The sequence below is a fragment of the Staurois parvus genome, unplaced genomic scaffold (genome assembly GCF_062004578.1).
Source record: "Staurois parvus isolate SC_StPar_1 unplaced genomic scaffold, SC_StPar_1.0 ptg001352l, whole genome shotgun sequence".
Classification (NCBI taxonomy): domain Eukaryota; kingdom Metazoa; phylum Chordata; class Amphibia; order Anura; family Ranidae; genus Staurois; species Staurois parvus.
Genome location: NW_028319148.1, coordinates 1625150 through 1647257, shown reverse-complemented (window position 1 = coordinate 1647257; position 22108 = coordinate 1625150). Strand labels below are relative to the sequence as shown.

The 22108-nt window shown below is 45.1% G+C and overlaps 1 protein-coding gene across 2 annotated transcripts in view; it reads right to left on the bottom strand.

Annotated features, from left to right (window-relative positions):
- Window positions 1-22108, bottom strand: part of LOC149436682 (uncharacterized) — a 54247-nt gene that overhangs the window by 12684 nt on the left and 19455 nt on the right. For both annotated transcript variants that reach the window (XM_089661583.1, XM_089661584.1), the window contains exons 3-4: window positions 17488-17832; window positions 11748-12137 (exon numbers count right to left, since the gene is read on the bottom strand). In XM_089661583.1, the coding sequence (XP_089517709.1) occupies window positions 11748-12137; window positions 17488-17832 (735 nt within the window). The remainder of the gene's footprint in view (window positions 1-11747; window positions 12138-17487; window positions 17833-22108) is intronic.

Here is a 22108-nt window from a genome sequence, read left to right as displayed (position 1 = left end):
TGAAACACGAAATCATAAATTATAATATAATAAATAATCATAAAAAATAATAATATAATAATAATAAATTTAATTCAATAATATAATCAAACCAAAAACACTGAAATTTTAAATATAGCACCAAGTTCGCACATCGCTGAGCTCAGTCGCAGAATTGTTTTCAGTGTCTGATGAGGAATTTCCCCCACGAATCATTATCACTCAATTCTGCAAGTGGTTCTGATTCACTATCGCTGTTCTCTAGCCGGTCTAAAACCACTTTTGACCTAAAGGGACGCTTTTTGGACGCCATGGACGTTTCTCAGTTTCCAGGCAGAAAGAACCATAAAAATGCAGGCAGGGCGCCGGACAAAGCACTCGGGACAAAATGTATGTGAAATGGTTTGATACAGTCATGTTATACTATCAGATTTTGGTGTATTGAGTGAATTTCTTTTTTAAAATGTTTGAATTTCCCGCCGTTCTGTCCCCCGTACGTCCCGACATTGCAGGAAACGGAACCCGGAAGACGTATGCCGGCATCGGCCGGAGGACATTACAGGGGACACTGCAGGGGGGGCATTGTGGGAGCGAAGTACAAGGTAAGTGATCAAGGGAATCCCTGAGCAACACTGCAGTGTATTCCCGAGTGTAGCTCGGGGTTAACACTTCTGGTACTGAAATCTAACCCTGAGCTACACTCGGGAATACCTCCAGGGGGGTTAATGCCCCACTACGGATTTTTTTTTTTCATAAACTTGGGATAGCGTTAGAATTTCGGTCATGCTTTTGTTGCTGCATGTCTCCATCTCGGTGATTGCACCTCACTCCATATTTCATGGGTTTCAAGCCAAACAGCAAATGAAGGTAAATGATGGAAACACAGACAGCCTTAAAAATCTAACCCCATGATATTCAAAATTCCAATAAAAAAGTGGGATTTGGGTATTGATCACTATGTAATAATTAAAAAGGATTCTTCTTTGATTACCATTTTACATCCTGTGAATTAATTATCTCATGAAACTACTTTATATATTGCAAACATTTGAAACCAAATCACAGTGCTACCATACATGCTCATAATATTCTACTGAAGATGTTGGAGATGTGGCTTTTGGTTAGCCAGAAACACCAGATTTGTGCTATGAAGGTAACTCCTATAAAACCCAATTGAATTTTTTAGTTTAAAACACCTAAATTCATTCTAGGTGTATCAAATGTATGCAAAGTTTATCAAGTGGGTGAGCAAATTATATGTGGCCCCTAGTGCCCGTATACGCATTAATGGGGATCTCTCGGACTCATTTCGGCTTAAGAGGGGGACAAGGCAGGGGTGTCCTATTTCACCCCCACTGTTCACCTTGGCATTGGAACCCTTGGCAATCCTAGTGTAGAAATCCCCGGACATTGTGGGTTTCAATAGAGGAATTCTCACTGAAAAAAATATCCCTTTATGCAGATGATACACTGTTGTATTTTGGTGATACCTCTACATCCTTAGATCCTGTTATGTCTATAATAGATCATTTTGGCAGTTTCTCAGGATTTAAAATTAACTTGCATAACTTGGTCTTAATGCCCTTGGACCCTGTAGACCTCCCCCTTCTGGGTTACGCACAGCATATACTAGTAGTAACTTCATTCAGGTACCTGGGAGTGGTGGTCTCATCTGATCCAAAACAATATTTAAACCTCAATCTTCTACCTCTGCTCCAAAAGCATAAATTGAAGTGTAACATCTGGTGTAAACGTCTTCCCTCAGTTGTGGGCAGGGTAAATTTAATGAAAATGGTATGGGCCTCACAACTTCTCTATGTATTTCACAATTCTCCAGTATGGATTCCTAAAAAATGGTTTTATTGCATACTGTAGAAACCCAGCTCAGGAACCTTATTTGGAAAAAACAGATGACTAGGATTAAGTTACAATATGGCAAGGATTTAGGAGGGTTCCTGATCCCAGGCTATATTTCCTGGCGGCTGAAATGGAGCACCTAGCTGGCTGGGATTTACTTGATATTGAAGATCCTATTATGGGCCTAATTCCCCTTCCTGATCCCACTCTCTCAGCTCTCTCTCACCTCGAGATGGCTCTGCCAGTCCTTCCACCTCCAGCTTCCACCGGGGATCTCCTAAAGCGAGTGTGGCGTGTGGTGAAAGCGTCTTTTCATGTCACTGGGTGTCTCCCTAGTACCCCAATATGGCATAACACTAATTATGCAGAATTATTTAAGGTTAGAGGGTTTATTGGAGGGAGGGGGGCTTGAGATTTGTAGCTCAGCTGTATTCTGGGGATATACTGAAGTCCTTTTCACAACTAGAAACTGAATTTGCACTAAACCATAAGCAATTTTACTAGTACCTCCAGATACGCCATGCTTTACAGGCCCGATCTCTTCTCTCCAACCTCACATTGACAGAATTCATTCTGCTTAAACACGTTACTCAGGCAACACATAAAAAGGCATGATTTCTTGTATCTATTCACAATTATTGGCTACTGTGCAGGGTCACGCTAGTCTCCGTTGACTCAAGATATTGGGGAGATTGCTGGAGATGACTGGGATGCTGCCCTGGAGTCTATACCGGTAATCTCTCTCTCTCCCTCACACAAATTATCACAATTATTTATTCTCCATCGGGTTTATAGGACCCCTGTGAAACTGCACCGGTGGGGCAGGAGAGACTCCCCTGATGTCAGGGCAGGGCTGTGGAATGGACAGGTAGGCCTAGTGGCAGGGTAACGCACTGGCTGACGACAACCACCACCAACAGACCGAAGTCCCTCAGGGCGCGGAGTCTAAGTCCCAGGCTGCCCTTCACCAGGGCCCCTGATGGTGGGGATGGACTTGACGCAGCCAGGAACCAGGTCGCGGCCCCCGAGACACCCCGGCTGCGTTAATGGCCGCCGCCAATGGCGTGTAGCTGGTAAGAATGACAATAGCGTAGTCAGGCAGGCCGGGTCGACAACAACGATACAAAACGGGACAGAACAGTAGACAGAGAATCACAGGTCACGGGCCGGGTTCAGCAACGGAAGGTCAGATCGAAGGAAACCACAGAGAATGGTCTTAGTCACAAGCCGAGTCAGATACCAGAAGAGTCACGAGAGTATACACAGAGCTGTAGCAAGACAAAGACACAAGACACAAGTGCAAAGAGCATGTGCGGATCACAGGCTTATATGTACTCAGCCACACCCCTCTGGGGGATGGACCTCAGAGACCTGAAGGCATAAAAGATTCCCACCATGCTCAGCAGAAATCCAAGGTGGATGCCAGCACATGGAGTAACCTAACCTCTGGGAAAAGGTAGGACCTTGACACCTGATTGCCCGAGATGCAGGGTGCACCAGGGTTACTTTATCCATATGCTTTGGCGTATGTAAAACTGTACAGGTACTGGAAGGAGGTCCTTCAGACCATTTCCCTAGTATCACAATATACTGTTCCCCAGAATCCCTTTACTTGTCAGTTGGGTGCTTTGGATCAGGAGACACTACAACCTGGGACATATACCATGGTTTCTAGGCTACTATATCTGGCTAGAAAATGAATTGCTAGGCAATGGCTGTCTTCTGTCCCACCAACTAAAAAGCAATGGATAGACAATGTCAATTTACTACTCCTACGAGAAAAACTCACGTAGCAACACCGCAATGCCCACCGTAAATTTCAGAATGTGTGGCAAGGCTGGCTAGATGTTCCTGGGCTTGCCCCTTCTCAATTGTTAGTAGACAGGCTCTTGCAGGTGTGATACCCTACTCTAATGCAGATAATGCCATATATCCCTCAGGAAGTGATTGCCTATACCCATAGACCTTTTCACAGGTTCCCCCTATTCATTTATTCATGGTTTCTATGTTATGTATTGTCAAAGTAGTTATGGCTCCTTATATTTCAATGTCTGTTTAATGCTTCTGGTTTTCATATGTCACTGGATCTGCGCATCCAAGGGTTACCACTGTATACTATGCTGATTGTATCTTCATTTCTTCAAGATCCTGAAAGCATTGCTCCCATTTTTAATTTTCTTTGACAATAAAATTTGTTTGGATTTAAAAACAAAAAATGTATGCAAAGTTTGTTTTCTTTAGAAAGCAGCCACAGCTGGAGTAGAAAAGACTCCTGCCCGCATGCTGTAGAAGCAGTGGTCTTTCTGCAGTGGTCAAACACGCCCCTTGCTGAGTTTGAACTAGAGCTCTCCTATCAGTAGGTAGCATATACACTACTCAAAAACATTAAAGGGGCACTTTATAATTAAAGTCTAGCATCAAGTCAATGAAACTCCTGGGATATTGATCTGGTCAGGTAAGTAGCAGAGGGGGTTGTTAATCAGTTTCAGCTGCTTTGGTGTTAATGAAATTAACAACAGGTGCACTAGATGGGTGACAATGAGACGACCCCCAAAACAGGAATGGTTTTACAGGTGGAGGCCACTGACATTTTTTTCCCTACTCATCTTTTCACTAGTTTTGCATTTGGCTAGGGTCAGTGTCACTACTGGTATCATGAGGTGATACCTGGACCCTACAGAGGTAGCACAGGCAGTCCAACTCCTCCAGGATGGCACATCAATACATGCCATTACCAGAAGGTTTGCTGTGTCTCCCAGCACAGTCTCAAAAGCATGGAGGAGATTCCAGGAGACAGTCAGTTACTCTAGGAGAGCTGGACAGGGCCATAGAAGGTCCTTTTGTTGAAGAAGGAACAGGATGAGCACTGCCAGAGCCCTACAAAATGACCTCCAGCAGGCCACTGGTGTGAATATCTCTGACTACACGATCAGTTAGACTTCATGAGGGTGGCCTGAGGGCCCAATGTCCTCTAGCGGGCCCTGTGCTCACTGCCCGACACCATAGAACTCAATTGACATTCACCATTGAACACCAGAATTGGCAGGTCCACCACTGGCACTCTGTGCTTTTCACAGATGAGAGCAGATTCACCCTGAGCACATGTGACAGACGTGAAAGGGTCTGGAGAAGCCATGGAGAACGTTATGCTGCCTGTAACATGGTTCAGCATGACCGTTTTGGTGGTGGGTCAGTGATGGTCTGGGGAGGCATATCCATGAAGGGACACACAGACCTTTACAGGCTAGACAATGGCACCCTGGCTGCCATTAGGTATGGGGATGAAATCCTTGGATCAATTCTCAGACCCTTTACTGGTGCTGTGGTTCCGGGGTTCCTCCTCTTCCATGACAATGCCCGGCCTCATGTGGCGAGAGTATGCAGGCAGTTCCTGGAGGATGAAGGAATTGATACCATTGAATTGCCCCCATGCTCACCTGACGAATCCGGATAAATCCAATAGAACACCTCTAAGATCTCATGTTTCGGTCCACCCGACGCCGCCAGGTTGCGCCCCAGACTGTCCAGGAGCTCAGTGATGCCCTGGTCCAGATCTGGGAGAAAATCCCCCAGGACACCATCCGTGGTCTCATTAGGAGCCTCCACCGACGTTGTCAGGCATGCATACAAGCACGTGGGGGCCATACAAACTACTGAGGACCATTCTGAGTTGCTGCAAAGACATTTCAGCAAAATAAACTAGCCTGCTGCATAATTTTTTCACTTTGATTTCCGGGATGTCTTTGAATTCAGTCCTCTTTCGGTCGATCATTTTCATTTCCATCAAACAATGGGGCATCCTTACGTTCCCTACACATTACCCCGTCCATATCAATATAGAGATCCAGCAGGAGATTTTTTTCCCCATTGAGATCTGATGTGTTTTCAAAGTGTTCCTTTAATTTTTTTGAGCAGTGTACTTTTCTAATTGGAGAACTCTAGCTCTGGCTCAGCAGGGTTGGACTGGATCTCGGCAGAGAGACCACTTTTCCACAGAGTGAGCAAGGATCCTTCTTTACAGCATGTTGGAAAAGGACTCACTTTTCTACTCAGGCTGTTGTTGCTTTATGAAGAAAACAAACTAATACTTTGCATATGTTTTGTTTTAATGCACCTGAAAAGTGGAGGGTGATATAAAGGTTTAGGAACATTGACCTAAACCCAAAAAACCCAAGGAGAAAAAAAAAGTGACATTTTCTTCGCAAATTCCTATAACGGGTTGTACACATTAACACCATGCTCTGTTATTTCATCCATTTTGTATACATTCTGTAAACCTTGCTAAACTTTATGGGCCTATAATTCTTGTGTTAATATTTTGATTTTTGTGGAGCACCTTTCTAGGTAGCTAGGGTGAGCTAGCTAAGTTTTTTCAGCTAGGAAGACTGAATAGCAGCCTGGGCTGTGTCAGAGGGTTATTGTAGGTCAGGGCTGGGGATAGAGAGAAGGAGAGAGATAGAGAGAAGGAGAGAGATAGAGAGAAGGAGAGAGATAGAGAGAGATAGAGAGAGATAGAGATAGAGAGAAGGAGAGAGATAGAGATAGAGAGAAGGAGAGAGATAGAGATAGAGAGAAGGAGAGAGATAGAGAGATAGAGAGAAGGAGAGAGATAGAGAGAAGGAGAGAGATAGAGAGAAGGAGAGAGATGGAGAGAAGGAGAGAGATGGAGAGAAGGAGAGAGATAGAGAGAAGGAGAGAGATAGAGAGATGGAGAGAGATAGATGGAGAGATAGAGAGATAGAGAGAGATAGAGAGATGGAGAGATAGAGAGATGGAGAGAGATAGAGAGATGGAGAGATGGAGAGATAGAGAGATAGAGAGATGGAGAGAAAGGGAGATGGAGAGAAAGGGAGATGGAGAGATGGAGAGAAAGGGAGAGATAGAGAGAAGGAGAGATAGAGAGAAGGAGAGAAAGGGAAAGATAGAGAGAAGGAGAGAAAGGGAGAGATAGAGAGGAGAGAGAGAAGGAGAGGGAGAAAAGGAGAGAGAGAAGGAGAGGGAGAAAAGGAGAGAGAGAAGGAGAGTGTCAAGGTCCTAAGGTCCTACCTTTTCCCTGAGGTTATGTTACTCCATGTGCTGGCGTCCATCTTGGATTCTGCTGTGCATGATGGGAATCCTTTTTATGCCTTCAGGTCTCTGAGGTCCATCCCCCAGAGGGGCGTGGCTGATGACATATAAGCCTGTGGCCCGCTCATGCTCTTTGCACTTGTGTCTTGTGTCTTGGTGTTGCTATTACTCTGTTCTGACTCTCGTGACTCTCCTGGTATTCGGATTCGGCTTGTGACTTGACTATTCTTTGTATTCTCCTTTGATCTGACCCTCTGTTGCTGAACCCGGCTTGTGACCTGTGATTCTCGTCTGCTGTCCTGTACTGTTTTGTCCTGTTGTTGTTGACCCCGGCTTGTCTGACTACTCTTTTGTTTCTTCCACCAGCTACACGTCATTGGCGGTGGCCATTACCGCAGCTGAGGTGTCTCGGGGGCCGCGACCTGGTTCCTGGCTGCGTCAAGTCCATCCCCACCATCAGGGGCCCTGGTGAAGGGCAGCCTGGAACTTAGACTCCGCGCCCTGAGGGACTTCGGTCTGTGGGTGGTGGTTGTCGTCAGCCAGTGCGTTACATTGTTAGGCCTGCCTGTCCGTTCCTCGGCTCCTGCCCTGACAGAGAGGGAGAAAAGGAGAGAGATGGAGAGAGAGGGAGAAAAGGAGAGAGATGGAGAGGAGAGAGATGGACAGAGAGAAGGAGAGAGAGAAGGAGAGAGAGAAGGAGAGAGAGAAGGAGAGAGATGGAGAGAGAAGGAGAGAGAGAAGGAGAGAGAGGGGGGGGGGAGAAGGAGAGGGAGAGGGGGGGGAGGAGAGGAAGAGAGAAGGAGAGAGAGAAAAGGAGAGAAAGAAGGAGAGAGAAGGAAAGAGAAGGGGAGAGAGGGGGGAGAATGAGAGATGGAGAGAGGGAGAGAGAGAGGGGGGGACTGACTCTGGTGGGGCAAACACAGAAAAGGGCGGGAGGAGGAGTGGCATCTTTCTCTCTCCTCTCCCATCTGTGGTGGGAACTGTCAGCACTGGGGATGGCATATGCTAACAGATCCCTCACAGTGCTCCAGGGGATGAGGGGGGAGGGCAGCCATGCGGAATAACTACAGGAGCCCAGGGCATGCAGCCTGCAGGAGATGAATAGGATAGGCTGCTGGACGGAACATACAGGAACCGAGAAATGCACGGTCTTCAATGCGTTTCCTGGCCGCCTCTCCTATCCAGGTGGCCCTGGCCCACCAGGCAAGTGCCCGATGTGCTCTATGGCCAGTCCAGGCCTGGTATCATGCCATGGGGGGAGCCACCCTGGCAAAGCACCTTGTCCCCATAGTGATGAGAACAATCCTATGTGGTGAAAGTCAATCAAGATGCATGCTGCCTGCTGATATGCTGAAAAAAAAAATCTGACACACATGACCAATCTCTACTATGATCCCTACCACTAGCTGAGCTGTCATCAGCATTATACGGTAAGGGGCAGAAATAGTGGTGACAGCATTGGCCAAATATGTCCAGTGGACAGTGGTAACCCTGGTCATCCAAATACTAAACACAAATACTGCGCTTGGGGGTGAACTCGGTGTAGCTACGGATCCTGGATGCTGCACGCCTTGCTGCCCTCAAAGGACTGGGGAAGTCCAGAACACTGAATGCAAGAAAAACAAACAGAGGGCACCCCGGCCTAGTGCATTACCTAAATACATTTATTAATAAAAGTAACAGATGGTGATATACTCACAAACGACGATGGTAAAAAAGCTCATCATGAAGCACAGCAATATCCGGTCCGCCGGTTACGGTAAACTTCAGGAAGGGGCCTTCCTTGGGAAGGGGCAAGTCCCTGAAACGTGTTGACTACTGAAGGTCCAGGGTTCCTGTGGGGTTTACCGTAACAGGCGGACCGGATATTGCTGTGCTTCATGATGAGCTTTTTTACCATTGTCGTTTGTGAGTATATCACCATCTGTTACTTTTATTAATAAATGTAATCCTGGTCATGTAGGACAATGTGGCATGACATCAACAGTTGCTAGAGACACGTTGGGTGCAAGCACCCCCTGCTTCCTTAGAAATCAGTGACAGTGGGAAGCTGTCATGTATAGAAGCAGAAGAAATGCCACTTCTATATATGATATTCGGCTGTTGATGAACAGGGCAAAAGACTAGGGCTAGGTAGGGTCAAAACCACTGGCTCAGTAACTATCATGCACATCTTCACACTCTTCACATAATTACATTTATATGCTAATTCTTTCTAGTGGTCTCAAGAACTGATAAGTTGTACTGTATCTCTTGGTAAAGTGGTTGTAAAGGCTGAAGGTATTTTACCTTCATGCATTCTATGAAGCTTTAATATTACTTTAACCACTTGAGCTCCTGAGGATTTACCCCCCTTAATGACCAGGCCTTTTTTTGCTGTTTGGCGCTGCACTAATTCAAATGATAATTGCGCAGTCATGCAATGCTGCACCCAAACAAAATTTACATCCTTTTTTTCACACAAATAGAGCTTTCTTTTGGTGGTATTTGATCACCTGTGCGCTTTTTATTTTTTGCGCTATAAACAAAAAAAACACGAAAATTTTGAAAAAAACCCAATATTTTCTACTTTCAGCTATAAAAAATATATCGTAAACTCAAAGTTAGTCATAAATATAAGCCAAAATGTATTCTGCTACATATTTTTGGCAAAAAAAATCCCGTGCATTAGCGGGCAAACTGGCACTATCTGGGAGGGGCGCTAACACTATCGGAAGTCGCCAGCGACACTGATACAGTGATAAGTAAAAATCTGTTCACTGATCAATGACACTGGTGACAGGGCAGTGAAGGGGTTAACTCGGGGGGGGGGGCAGGGGGGCGATCAAGGGGTTAAATGGGATTACTGGTGTACTGGCGGGCAAACTGGCCCTATCTGGGAGGGGCACTAACACTATTGGAAGTCGCCAGTGACACTGATACAGTGATCAGTAAAAATCTGTTCACTGATCAATGACACTGGTGACAGGGCAGTGAAGGGGTTAACTCGGGGGGGGGGCAATCAAGGGGTTAGACAGGATTACTGGTGTATTAGCGGAAAATCTGGCACTATCTGGGAGGGGCGCTAACACTATCAGAAGTCGCCAGCTACACTGATATAGTGATCAGTAAAAATCAGTTCAATGATCAGTGACACTGGTGACAGGGCAGTGAAGGGGTTAACGGGGGGGGGGATTAATGGGTTAAACGGGATTACTGGTGTACTGGCGGGCAAACTGGCGCTATCTGGGAGGGGCGCTAACACTATCGGAAGTCGCCAGCGACACTGATACAGTGATCAGTAAAAATCGGTTCACTGATCAGTGACACTGGTGACAGGGCAGTGAAGGGGTTAACTGGGGGGGGGGCGATCAGGGGGTTAAATGTGTCCTAGAGTGTTCTAACTGTGGGTATGTGCTGTTTTACTCACAATTTGTATGTCTTCTTCTCTGTCTGGAACGGAATGTGTCCAGGCAGAGAAGAATGACATCATATCCTGTCCTGTGTAACTGTCAACACAGGACAGGATAGGAGAGAGACCATCATCTGATTTCAGCCAGACATCACTGGATCAAATGGTGTCACCCGCGGGTCGGCGGGAGCGAGCGTGCACGCCCCCTGCCCACGAAAACGTTGGGAGCACGGAGCCCGTTTTAAAACGTGCTTTTGCGTCCCAGTGCCGCCCTGCACACACATATATACAGTGGCAGGGCGGCAAGTGGTTAAGGATGTATATATTTCCTATGCTCCTCAGCTCCTTCTGATGGCCACAATGCAGTATATAACTACAGCCCATAATAAAATATCATTGTTCAGAAGAGAAAATAATCTAAAGAACATTTGTGTTCACCTAACAAATGGACATACAGATTCACTGGATGAATGGCTATGCAAATTTCGTATAAATAGACCCCCAAAGTCTTGCAATGCAGAAAAATGCTAATGATAGAGAAGTTTGGCCAAAGTTTTCTGGTCCTACTTCTTTTGAGAGAGTAAAATTACTTTTGTCCCCCTGTGACCCAGAGTCAGCTGATAGCGGGTTATTGCTCACTAGCAGCTGGCAGGGCAGAGCTGATCCAGGACTGGGAAGAATCCCAATCGCAATATTTTTGGGATCCACTTCACTGCCTGATTGACAGCTGTCTTTCATCTTTCATTGTGCAGCTGAGAACTGGAGACAGCCATTCCCTTCCCCACCCTTCCCCCATCCCGGAGCCATCGCGGCAGAGTGGCTCTCAAAGGAGCAAAAGTGAAGTGACATCACTATCCATTGATACTTCCTTAAGCTCCATAATTGAAGTTTTGTACCTTGGTGCCAGCACTCCAAATGGAACCCCGGGCAGCCTTACACTGGAGAAAAGACCTGGGAATTAGGTGATGGTGATATTAGCTCTCCTTATAGGGTCCCTCCCCACTAGTGAAGGTCCTGGTTTCCATTGAAAGTGGAAATGGAATATTTTTACTAAAAGAGGAGCTGATGCATGAAATACAAAAACCTGGATCTTTCATCAGGGCTGAAGCCCTTCCAGTCAATAAGATACCAAAACTTTCCACTGGATATCTTGGAGTCCAAGATTTGATGAAACTCATATTCTTTAAATGGATTGGCTGAGAGAGTAGCTGGAAATAAAGGATGAGAGTACCTTGGTAAAGACCCGAGCTGGAGGAAGAATCTGCAGGAGGTAGAGCATTGCACCAATGATCACAGTTGCAATGCTTTTCAGGCTCAAATGCAAAAAAATAATAAGAGTACATTTTTGCTTTTTGCTATTTTTTTTTTTTAAGTAGAATTCTCTTTTAAGCCCTCTAATGTATAAAAATATTTGCACAATTAATAAAAATGGAAAAGATAAGGTGATGTATACCTGTGTGGATGGTATTTTTTACATTTATTTTTAATTGCTGCCCAGTCCCGTATTTCAGAACTGAGTTTTCCTTGCTTGTTCCAATACAGAATTTCAGCATCACAAAGCAGTAATAGGTGGTGTTATCTTTATCTCGGAACCCATTTATCTGGAGATCAGCCAATCCTTTCAGCTGAGTTCTTCCTCTGTAATTGGGATCAATCATCAGATCAGAGGGGTGATAGGCGTAGGGTCCTGTTGGGCTGCCCACTCTCCAGAAAACACCACTCCACAGAAGGTTTTCATCTGGTGGGGTGGTGTATGAGCAGTTGATGGTGACAGAATGTCCTTCATTAGACAATATTATTCCAGACTGAGTGACAGTGAACTCGGGATCGTTCTGAGTCGGATCTGAAAAAAGAAAGAAAATATGTAATGAGCTGCATTGCAGAAAAATATTTCGTGCACAAATGCAGGTTTTACCTTTTGGCATTCATTTTATAGGAAGATTTGAGCTTCTAATCCAGTGGTCAAACCACACAAAAGTAGCAAAACTGCCATGCTGTACATTTTGTTTAGCAAACTAAAGTAAAAGTCTATCCAAAATGTTTTTGTTTTGTATTGTGCATGGAATAATACGGAGTAAGGTTGAGTGAACGTGCCTGGTGCTACTGATGGCAGGATATCAAATCTTGTACAAAGTCTGCAGATCCTGACTTGGAATTGAACCCTATTTAAGCACATGGGGGTGACCCTTGATTTACTACATTTTGTCCATCTTCAGATAAGGGTCTGAAAATGGCCAGGAGAGCACAAAGGTCAAAGAGGGCACTGGAGTGCTGTAGTCAGTGGGGGTACAGGTGTCACAGAAGTCACTAGAGACAATGGGATCACAGAAGTTCACAGGAGCACATTGTAGGTATAGGAAGGGAGTATTGGTGTTCTGGGGACACTGGGGACACAGGAGGGTTAAAAGAGTGATCAGGGGGTCACGGTGTCTCTGGAAGCACAGGAGACCAGGAGTTGTTTGAAGCAGAGGAGTGCAGAGGTTGCTGGAGTGCACATAGGTCGCATTCACTAGTATAGGGAAAACTAGAGCAGACACTGGAGAAGCAGGAAACTTAGCTTAGGCACAGGGGCAGACTGACAACTCATGGGGCCCCCGGGCAATAGGGGATCATGGGTCCCCTGTGTCATTGCCCAAACTCAAAAAAGCCTATGAAAAAGGTTCCAGGGGCATCTCATGGGGCCCTCTACTGACCCCGAGCCCTCGGGTAGTGCCCGAGTTTCCAAATGGTCAGTCCGCCCCTGCTTAGGCATAGCAATGTATTTCATTTCAATGCACATTTTAGCAATGCATTGCCCGGTTCTTTAGGATGTCGCTCAAAACCTGATTGACTGTGGTGCCAGCACTTCAAATGGAACTCAGAAGCACTGGCAGCCATACACTAGAAAAAAGACTTGGGAATGAGGTGATGGTGATATTAGTTCTCTTTATAGGGTGCCTCCCCACTAGTGGAGGTCCTGGTTTCCATTGGAAATGGAATCTCTTTACTAAAAGAGGAGCTGATGCATGAAATACAAAAACCTGGATCTTTCTTCAGGGCTGAAGCCCTTCCAATCAATAAGATATCAAAACTTTCCACTGGAAATCTTGGAGTCCAGGATTTGATGAAACTCATATTACCTCTCCTGAAAATGAGCGTTTTTATTTTTCCCGTATGTGCTTGCTGTTTACAGCTAACAATAAAGGTGGTCAGGTGGGAGAATCTGTCCTCAGGACAACCATTAGTCGTGCACTCCACAAATCTGGCCTTTGTGGAAGAGTGGCAAGAAGAAAGCCATTGTTGAAAGAAAGCCATAAGAAGTCCCGTTTGCAGTATGCGAGAAGCCATGTGGGGGATGCAGCAAACATGTGGAAGAAGGTGCTCTGGTCAGATGAGACCAAAATTTAACTTTTTGGCCTAAAAGCAAAATGCTATGTAGTGGAAAAACTAGCACTACACATCACCCTGAACACACCATGCCTACTGTGAAACATGGTGGTGGCAGCATCATGTTGTGGGGATGCTTTTCTTCAGTAGGGACAGGGAAGCTAGTCAGAGTTGATGAGAAGATGGATGGAGCCAAATACAGGAAAATCTTAAAAGAAATTTATAACAGAAAAAATTAGGGAATAATAGGAACATTTACTGATTGCCTCCTCACTTTAAAAGTGTTGCCGTCTAAACCATAAACCAAACCAAAAAATATCGAATGGATGGGTAAAGCCCATTCCATGAGACAAGCGGTTAATTAGATAGCAAACGAGACTTGTATAAGGTTGTAATAAAAAACTATATTTATTCAGTATTAGCAAAATCATTCGCAGTAGCATCAAAAAAAGTAACACACAGTGTTCAGCAACCACAACCACATATAGACATATACAATATATATTTAAAAACAATGTCAATTAAAGACGTCCGGACGCCAATAATGGTATATGTGTATATAAGTCTTGCAGGAGCTCAACCCAATCGGGTATATTATGTTTATCAATCAATAGATATTAGAGCTCTACAAGCGTTTCATGTACACATATATACACCCCTGGGCCCATCTCATTACAATAGTAGGTGCATGGATGAATAGAAACAATGGATGAATTCTCTCCCTGTTGTGTCCAGTAGAACACAATAGCTCCGCCTGAAGGATTCCCACATCAACAGTGACTGTTGGGGGAATCAATCAATTTGCAGGAAAGAAAATTGAATCATGTAACGGAACCGGTACCCGACCGCACTTGGGTATATTCCGTGATCCCGCAGCTTCCCCTGTCCGAACACCATCCACGGACCACACCCTTGAAATCCCTCAGGAAATAGACAGCACCCAGCTCTTAAGACAGAAAGCCAACTACTTTTATGGTACACAAACAACATGTTTTATACAGAGGGCGGGGAAAGACAACCAGGGACAGGAAACACATCATCAGCCCACCCTATCAGTGGGAAGGGCTACAGTATAGGCAGGAAACACCTCATCACCCCTCCCCATCCAACCAAGACACAGAACAATGGGATGCAGCCATGCGGCAAAGGACATTGACCAACCCCCACACCAATACTCAAACAGTACATCCCATAATAGTTGGCTGGACAGGAAGACACAGCACAATGGGGGGTAGCACATGGCAAACGGACAATGGACAGCCATGTGGCCTAGACAAAGGAACACACACTATACACAAGACTCAGACATTCACATACACACCCTGTACCCCTTAACAGGCACAGGGTGGGTTAAACATAATGAGGGGGACATGAGCTGACCAAGCGGTCCCCCCACCCCCAAAAGTCACTCCCGTCACAAATCATCTGTGGCTTGCTTGAGGTCAGGGCTCTGTGCAAGTTCCACCACACAACTGGCCAAACCATGTCTTCATGGAGCTGGCTTTGTGCACAGGGACACTGTCATGCATGACCAGAAAAGGGTCTTCACCAAACCATTACCACAAGGTTGGTGCACAATTGTCTAAAATGTTTTTGTGTTCTATAATCTTAAAAACACCCTTCACTGGAAACCTCTTAACCCAATCATTTGGAGGGCCATATAGTTCCATAGAAACTGCTGTCAGTATAACAAAATGTAAGTTTCATTTTACAGCAGAAAGACATTTGTTATCTTTATCTATGAAGTTAAAACCAACCCTTCTAGAGTAAAGTTAGCTCTGCCTCATGCGAGATCCCTCTCCTTGGAGCATGAAATCCCATTATCTGAAAGGTTACACCCGGCAAGTGCACTGATTGATTGCTGCTCTGTGAAAGATGAAGGCCCTTTTACACGCGGCGGACCCATCAGCGGATCTGCTTGCTGAGCGGTGGATCAGGTGGGGGATCAAGAGGATTACAAGTACATGTCCGCTCTGCTGAGCGGACACAGACACAACCCACTGTCCTCTATGGGTGGTTGGATGGAAACAGACTGCCTGTCTGTTTCCATCTGACTGCCATCCCATCTGACAGACGGAAGAGGAATAGATCACCATCCATCTCTTTTTGGCAGATCGGATGTTGGCAGGTGTTGGTGGCCACTCCATAGAGGAGAGTAGAGGTTCTGATTGGGTCCACCTGAAAAACAGGCAGGTGGACCCGATCGGAATGTCTGTGTAAAGGGGCCGTAAGTACTGTGTTGTCCTGAGTTGTCCAATCTCTAAGCCAGCCTTTCTCAACCAGGGTGCCCAGGTACCCTGGGGTGCCTTGAGGATTCTTCAGGGGTGCCTTGGCAAAATGTCTAAAAATTACTCAAAACTTGTATACAAGCCAGTGGGTGGAACAAGTCTGCCTTTTAGTTACACAAAGCCACAGGATTTCATTGTGCACCATTATGAACTTCTAACCGCCGCCATCCTGACAACCAATGACATCATCAGTTGATAAGGAGGATGTCAGCTGCCTGCACAGCATCCTAGTTTGACCCTCCCCTGCCCCTCTGTCAGTACTGGGGTCACATTAGCTCAGTGATGGAGAAAAACTGAGGGAGAAGAGAAACATTGGAATACTAGTCAGTACCAGTGTGCAGAAGTGTATTTGCTTTGGAAGAACAAATCCCCTCTAATGTTGGGTGTCCTACATGTGTGGAGGTTGCTGCGTTATATAAAACTATTAGAATATTTTTTCACATTTTACAATGGGTGCCTTTTTAAAATTATGGACAGTCTTGAGGCTCTCCATTTTAGAATGGGGTGCCTCGGGACTGTCCATAACTTTAAAGGCTGCCTCAAGACTGTCCATAACTTTAAAGGGTGCCTCAAGACTGTCCATAATTTTAAAGGGTGCCTCAAGACTGTCTATAATTTTAAAGGGTGCCTCAAGACTGTCCATAATTTTAAAGGGTGCCTCGGGACTGTCCATAATTTTAAAGGCTACCTCAAGACTGTCCATAATTTTAAAGAGTGCCTCAAGACTGTCCATAATTTTAAGGCGTGCCTCAAGACTGTGTATAATTTTAAAAGGTGCCTCAAGACTGTCCATAATTTTAAAGGGTGCCTCATGACTGTCCATAATTTTAGAGGGTGCCTCAAGACTGTCCATAATTTTAAAGGGTGGCTCAAGACAGTCCATAACTTTAAAGGGTGCCTCAAGACTGTCCATAATTTTAAAGGGTGTCTCATGACTGTCCATAATTTTAGAGAGTGCCTCAAGACTGTCCATAATTTTAAAGGGTGCCTCGGGACTGTTCATAACTTTAAAGAATGCCTCAAGACTGTCTATAATTTTAAAAGGTGCCTCAAGACTGTCTATAATTTTAAAGGGTGCCTCGGGACTGTCCATAATTTTAAAGGGTGCCTCAAGACTGTCTATAATTTTAAAGGGTGGCTCACGACTGTCCATAATTTTAAAGAATGCCTCAAGACTGTCCATAATTTTAAAGGGTGCCTCGGGACTGTCCATAATTTTAAAGGGTGGCTCAAGACAGTCCATAACTTTAAAGGGTGCCTCAAGACTGTCCATAACTTTAAAGGGTGCATCAAGACTGTCCATAATTTTAAAGGGTGCCTCGGGACTGTCCATAATTTTAAAGGGTGCCTCAAGACTGTCCATCATTTTAAAGATTGCCTTGACTGAAAAAAGGTTGAGAAACACTGGTCTAAGCAAATAAGGCAAAGGAAATCAGGTTACTAAATAATAGCTGAAGATCATTTAAAATCACCCAGAACATGTTTTGGGATGTCTAGAATCGATGTGTATTTCAAAGCTCAAATCTAAAATGATCTTACCTGCTACCACTACCTGGGTGCCGTGTGCAGATGATTCTCTGCCTTGCCTTGTTCTCATCTTCACCTCACAGCAGTATTGCCGGCTGTCATCACCTGTAACTTTCTTGATGTGTAAGAAGAAGCCGTCCTCAGATTTCTGCACCGTCCATCGTCCATCCTTGTATGGCATACTTTGTATTGTCCATCTTAACAATTCAGGATTCTCAGAACACAGGTTGCTTGTTCCACGCCTCCAGATGATCTCATCTACAATATCAGGTGATCTATAATGGACAACACAAGGTATAGAGATATCTTCTCCCATCACAGCAGGGACCACATCCGGCTGTTCTACGAAGAACTGGCCTTTAAATAAAAGGAAAAAATTAAACAACAAAATCATCCATTACAGCGAAATGCCAGGAAAACATAAAATATGTAAATGAATTGTAGCTCTCTATATATTAATGCATGGTAAGAAGTATTTATTTTTTTTTTTAGATGCAACAATGTAAGTGCGCACTGAGCTCTCGTGCACACGGGACACTTTGATAACGTTTGTGTTTTTTTGTGTTTTTTCTTTTTTATAAAAAAGAAAAAACAAACTTTTTTCGTCAGAAAAAGTCCCAAAACGCTCTAGAAAACCACTAGTCTTGGGGTTTTTTTCCAGCCAGAAAACATTGATCCAGACCTTGAAGTCAGGCTCTGTGCACACTGGGTGTTTTGATAACGTTGTTAATGTTAGCTGTGCAAAGTCACGTTAAAAATGTGAGTTTTCATCTTTTTTTTATCATTTTTGAATTAGCGTTTAGTGGTGTTTTCCCACATTTGTGTTTTTTAGTGGGAGTTTTTTTACCAAAAAAAACCCCTTTTTTCCTCAAAAAAAAGTCAAAAAATGCTGGTTCGAAGTCATGTTAAAAACGTGAGTTTTTCAGTTTTTTTGCATTAGTATTTTGCCATGTTTACCAGCGTTTTCCCGCATTTTTCAACATTTGAGCTTTTAAAAAAAAAAAAAAAAATGGGGGCGGGAGTTCAAAAAAAGTCCAAAAACACCAGTCAGCATTTTGCATTAGGCTGGCCATACATTATACAATTATCTGCAGATTTTCTGCCCAATTTCCTTTAGATTTACCTTCAACTATGTAGTGCAAGGGCCTGCCTAATTGGATACAACTGAAAGTGTTGTTTAGGTTTGTCCTCCTATTATATGGTTTTTGGTAAATCTAAACCAAAAATCTGCAGATAATTGTATAATGTATGGCCAGCCTTAGTGTTTAGCGGTGTTTTCCCACGTTTGTGTTTTTTGGTGGGTTTTTTTTTACCAAAAAAAAACTTTTTTTGTCAAAAAAAAGTCCAAAAGCGCCAGTTTGCGGCGTCTTACCGCATATTGTTGCGTTTTTCAGCGTTAGAGCGTTTTTACAGCTAAAAAAACTCCTCTTGAAAGCCACTAGTCTTAAGGTTTTTTTTCCAGCCAAAAAATGTTGATTCAGACTTTGAAGTCAGGCTCCGTGCATGCTGGGTGTTTTGATAATGCTGGTAATGTTAGCTGTGTAAAGTCACGCTAGAAAAAGTTTTTCAGCTTTTTTAAGCATTTTTGCATTAGCATTCTGCTGCGTTTAGCAGAGTTTTCCCGCGTTTTTCAAAAAAAAAAAATTGGGGGGGAGTCAACAAAAGTCCAAAAACGCCAGTTTGTGGCGTTTTACCGCGTTTTTCAGAATTAGAGTGTTTATACAGCTAAAAAACTCCTATAAGAAAGCCAGTAGTCCTGTGTTTCCAGCCAAAAAACGTCTCAGTCAAAAAAACATTGATTCCAGTCTATGTGTGTATGGTCACATAGGATAACATGCTGGGGGGGTTTACTGGCTGTAGAAAAAAATGTCAAAAGCCAAAAACAGCCGCTGTAAAAACGTCCCGTGTGCATGAGGACTTCAGCTGGGAGCTTTAACTGAGCCCGGGTACGTTTGTGTAGTGAGAGTGGTTAGGCATGCAGTGCCTGGAACCACTTGGAAGAGGTGGCCCCAAGCACGGTTCACTTGTGGTCCCATTTCCCATCTCTGAACCATACCAGGAGGAGGAGTCAATCTCTTCTGGTGAGTGTCAAAGCACCTGGACTGCACTTGGGGCATACCTAAGAGGCGTTCACTTTTATTGGACGTATTGCACATATTTCACAGAGTGGGATTATTAGGAGCACAGAGCACTTTCATCAGTTTTGGACTTTATTTATTTATTTTTACTTTGATGCAATTTAACTAATTGCGTATAACTGGTTTATGTTGAGCATTTAAAAGAGAAGTAAGGCTCCCCCCCCCCCAGTATACTTACCTAGGTGGATGCTGCATCGATCCAAGGCTGCATCTGTCCCCTGTTGGCTCTAATTGTGAGAACGCAGCGATCACATGACCACTGCTCGCTGAGTTTTCACAGCTGCTCTGAGCAGAGAATGGGACTGTGAAAAAATGTTGATTCCAGTCTATGTGTGTATGGACACACAGGATAACATGCCAGGGATGGACACACAGGATAACATGCCGGGGATGGACACGTAGGATAACACGCCCGGGGATGGACACGCAGGATAACACGCCGGGGATGGACACGTAGGATAACACGCCGGGGATGGACACGTAGGATAACAGGCCGGGGATGGACACACAGGATAACACGCCGGGGATGGACACACAGGATAACACGCCGGGGATGGACACACAGGATAACATGCCGGGGATGGACACGTAGGATAACACGCCCGGGGATGGACACGCAGGATAACACGCCGGGGATGGACACGTAGGATAACACGCCGGGGATGGACACGTAGGATAACAGGCCGGGGATGGACACACAGGATAACACGCCGGGGATGGACACACAGGATAACACGCCGGGGATGGACACACAGGATAACACGCCGGGGATGGACACACATATGATAACACGCCGGGGATGGACACACATAGGATAACATGTCGGGGATGGACACATAGGATAACATGCCGGGGATGGACACATAGGATAACATGCCGGGGATGGACACATAGGATAACATGCCGGGGATGGACACATAGGATAACATGCCGGGGATGGACACGTAGGATAACATGCCGGGGATGGACACGTAGGAGAACATGCCGGGGATGGACACGTAGGATAACATACCGGGGATGGACACGTAGGATAACATGCTGGGGATGGACACGTAGGATAACATGCTGGGGATGGACACGTAGGATAACATGCCGGGGATGGACACGTAGGATAACATGCCAGGGATGGACACGTAGGATAACATGCCGGGGATGGACACGTAGGAGAACATGCCGGGGATGGACACGTAGGATAACATACCGGGGATGGACACGTAGGATAACATGCCGGGGATGGACACGTAGGATAACATGCTGGGGATGGACACATAGGATAACATGCCGGGGATGGACACATAGGATAACATGCTGGGGATGGACACATAGGATAACATGCCGGGGATGGACACACAGGATAACATGCCGGGGATGGACACATAGGATAACATGCCGGGGATGGACACATAGGATAACATGCCGGGGATGGACACATAGGATAACATGCCGGGGATGGACACATAGGATAACATGCCGGGGATGGACACATAGGATAACATGCCGGGGATGGACACATAGGATAACATGCCGGGGATGGACACATAGGATAACATGCTGGGGATGGACATATAGGAGAACATGCCGGGGATGGACACATAGGATAACATGCCGGGGATGGACACATAGGATAACATGCTGGGGATGGACATATAGGAGAACATGCCGGGGATGGACACATAGGATAACATGCCGGGGATGGACACATAGGATAACATGCCGGGGATGGACACATAGGATAACATGCCGGGGATGGACACATAGGATAACATGCCGGGGATGGACACATAGGATAACATGCCGGGGATGGACACATAGGATAACATGCCGGGGATGGACACATAGGATAACATGCTGGGGATGGACACATAGGATAACATGCTGGGGGGGTTTACTGGCTGTAGAAAAAAATGTCAAAAGCAAAAAACAGCCGCTGTACAAACGTCCCGTGTGCAGGAGGACTCGGGATCTTTCCCCAACCTGGACCGGTTGAGTGGCTTCAGTCCGCTGTTGGCTGAAAACGGGTCACAGGAGTGCAGAACAAACTATACTTTTGTGATCCCCATGAAAAGAGCTTTGGCTGTACTTATCCTTTAAGCTGAAAAAAATCCATAGTAGTTCGGTTTTTTTTTCCAATAAACTTTGCATTTCGATAAATGAAATTAGCCAACTAATGTTTTGCTAGTCGAACAATCAAGCGTATCGGATGAATTTTCAAACAATTTTCTAACCCTGTATGGCCAGCATTGCTCAATAGTGCATGGTTTGAGGCCCCCTCTATATATCCATGGATAAATCAAGGGCAGGTCACACATTTCTGGGCCCCTGTGGTGTCGCACCTTTCAGAAGGAATTGGCTGTCTCCAGACATATTCACCCCTAATGTATCCATTGCTATACATGTAACATGGAGGTTCTCTAAGCAGGAGAGGGGACAGCAATGCAGATTGTTAGACAATGTCATTTCTTGTTTGCCTTCTAGGTAAGTGTCCTGGAAATAGA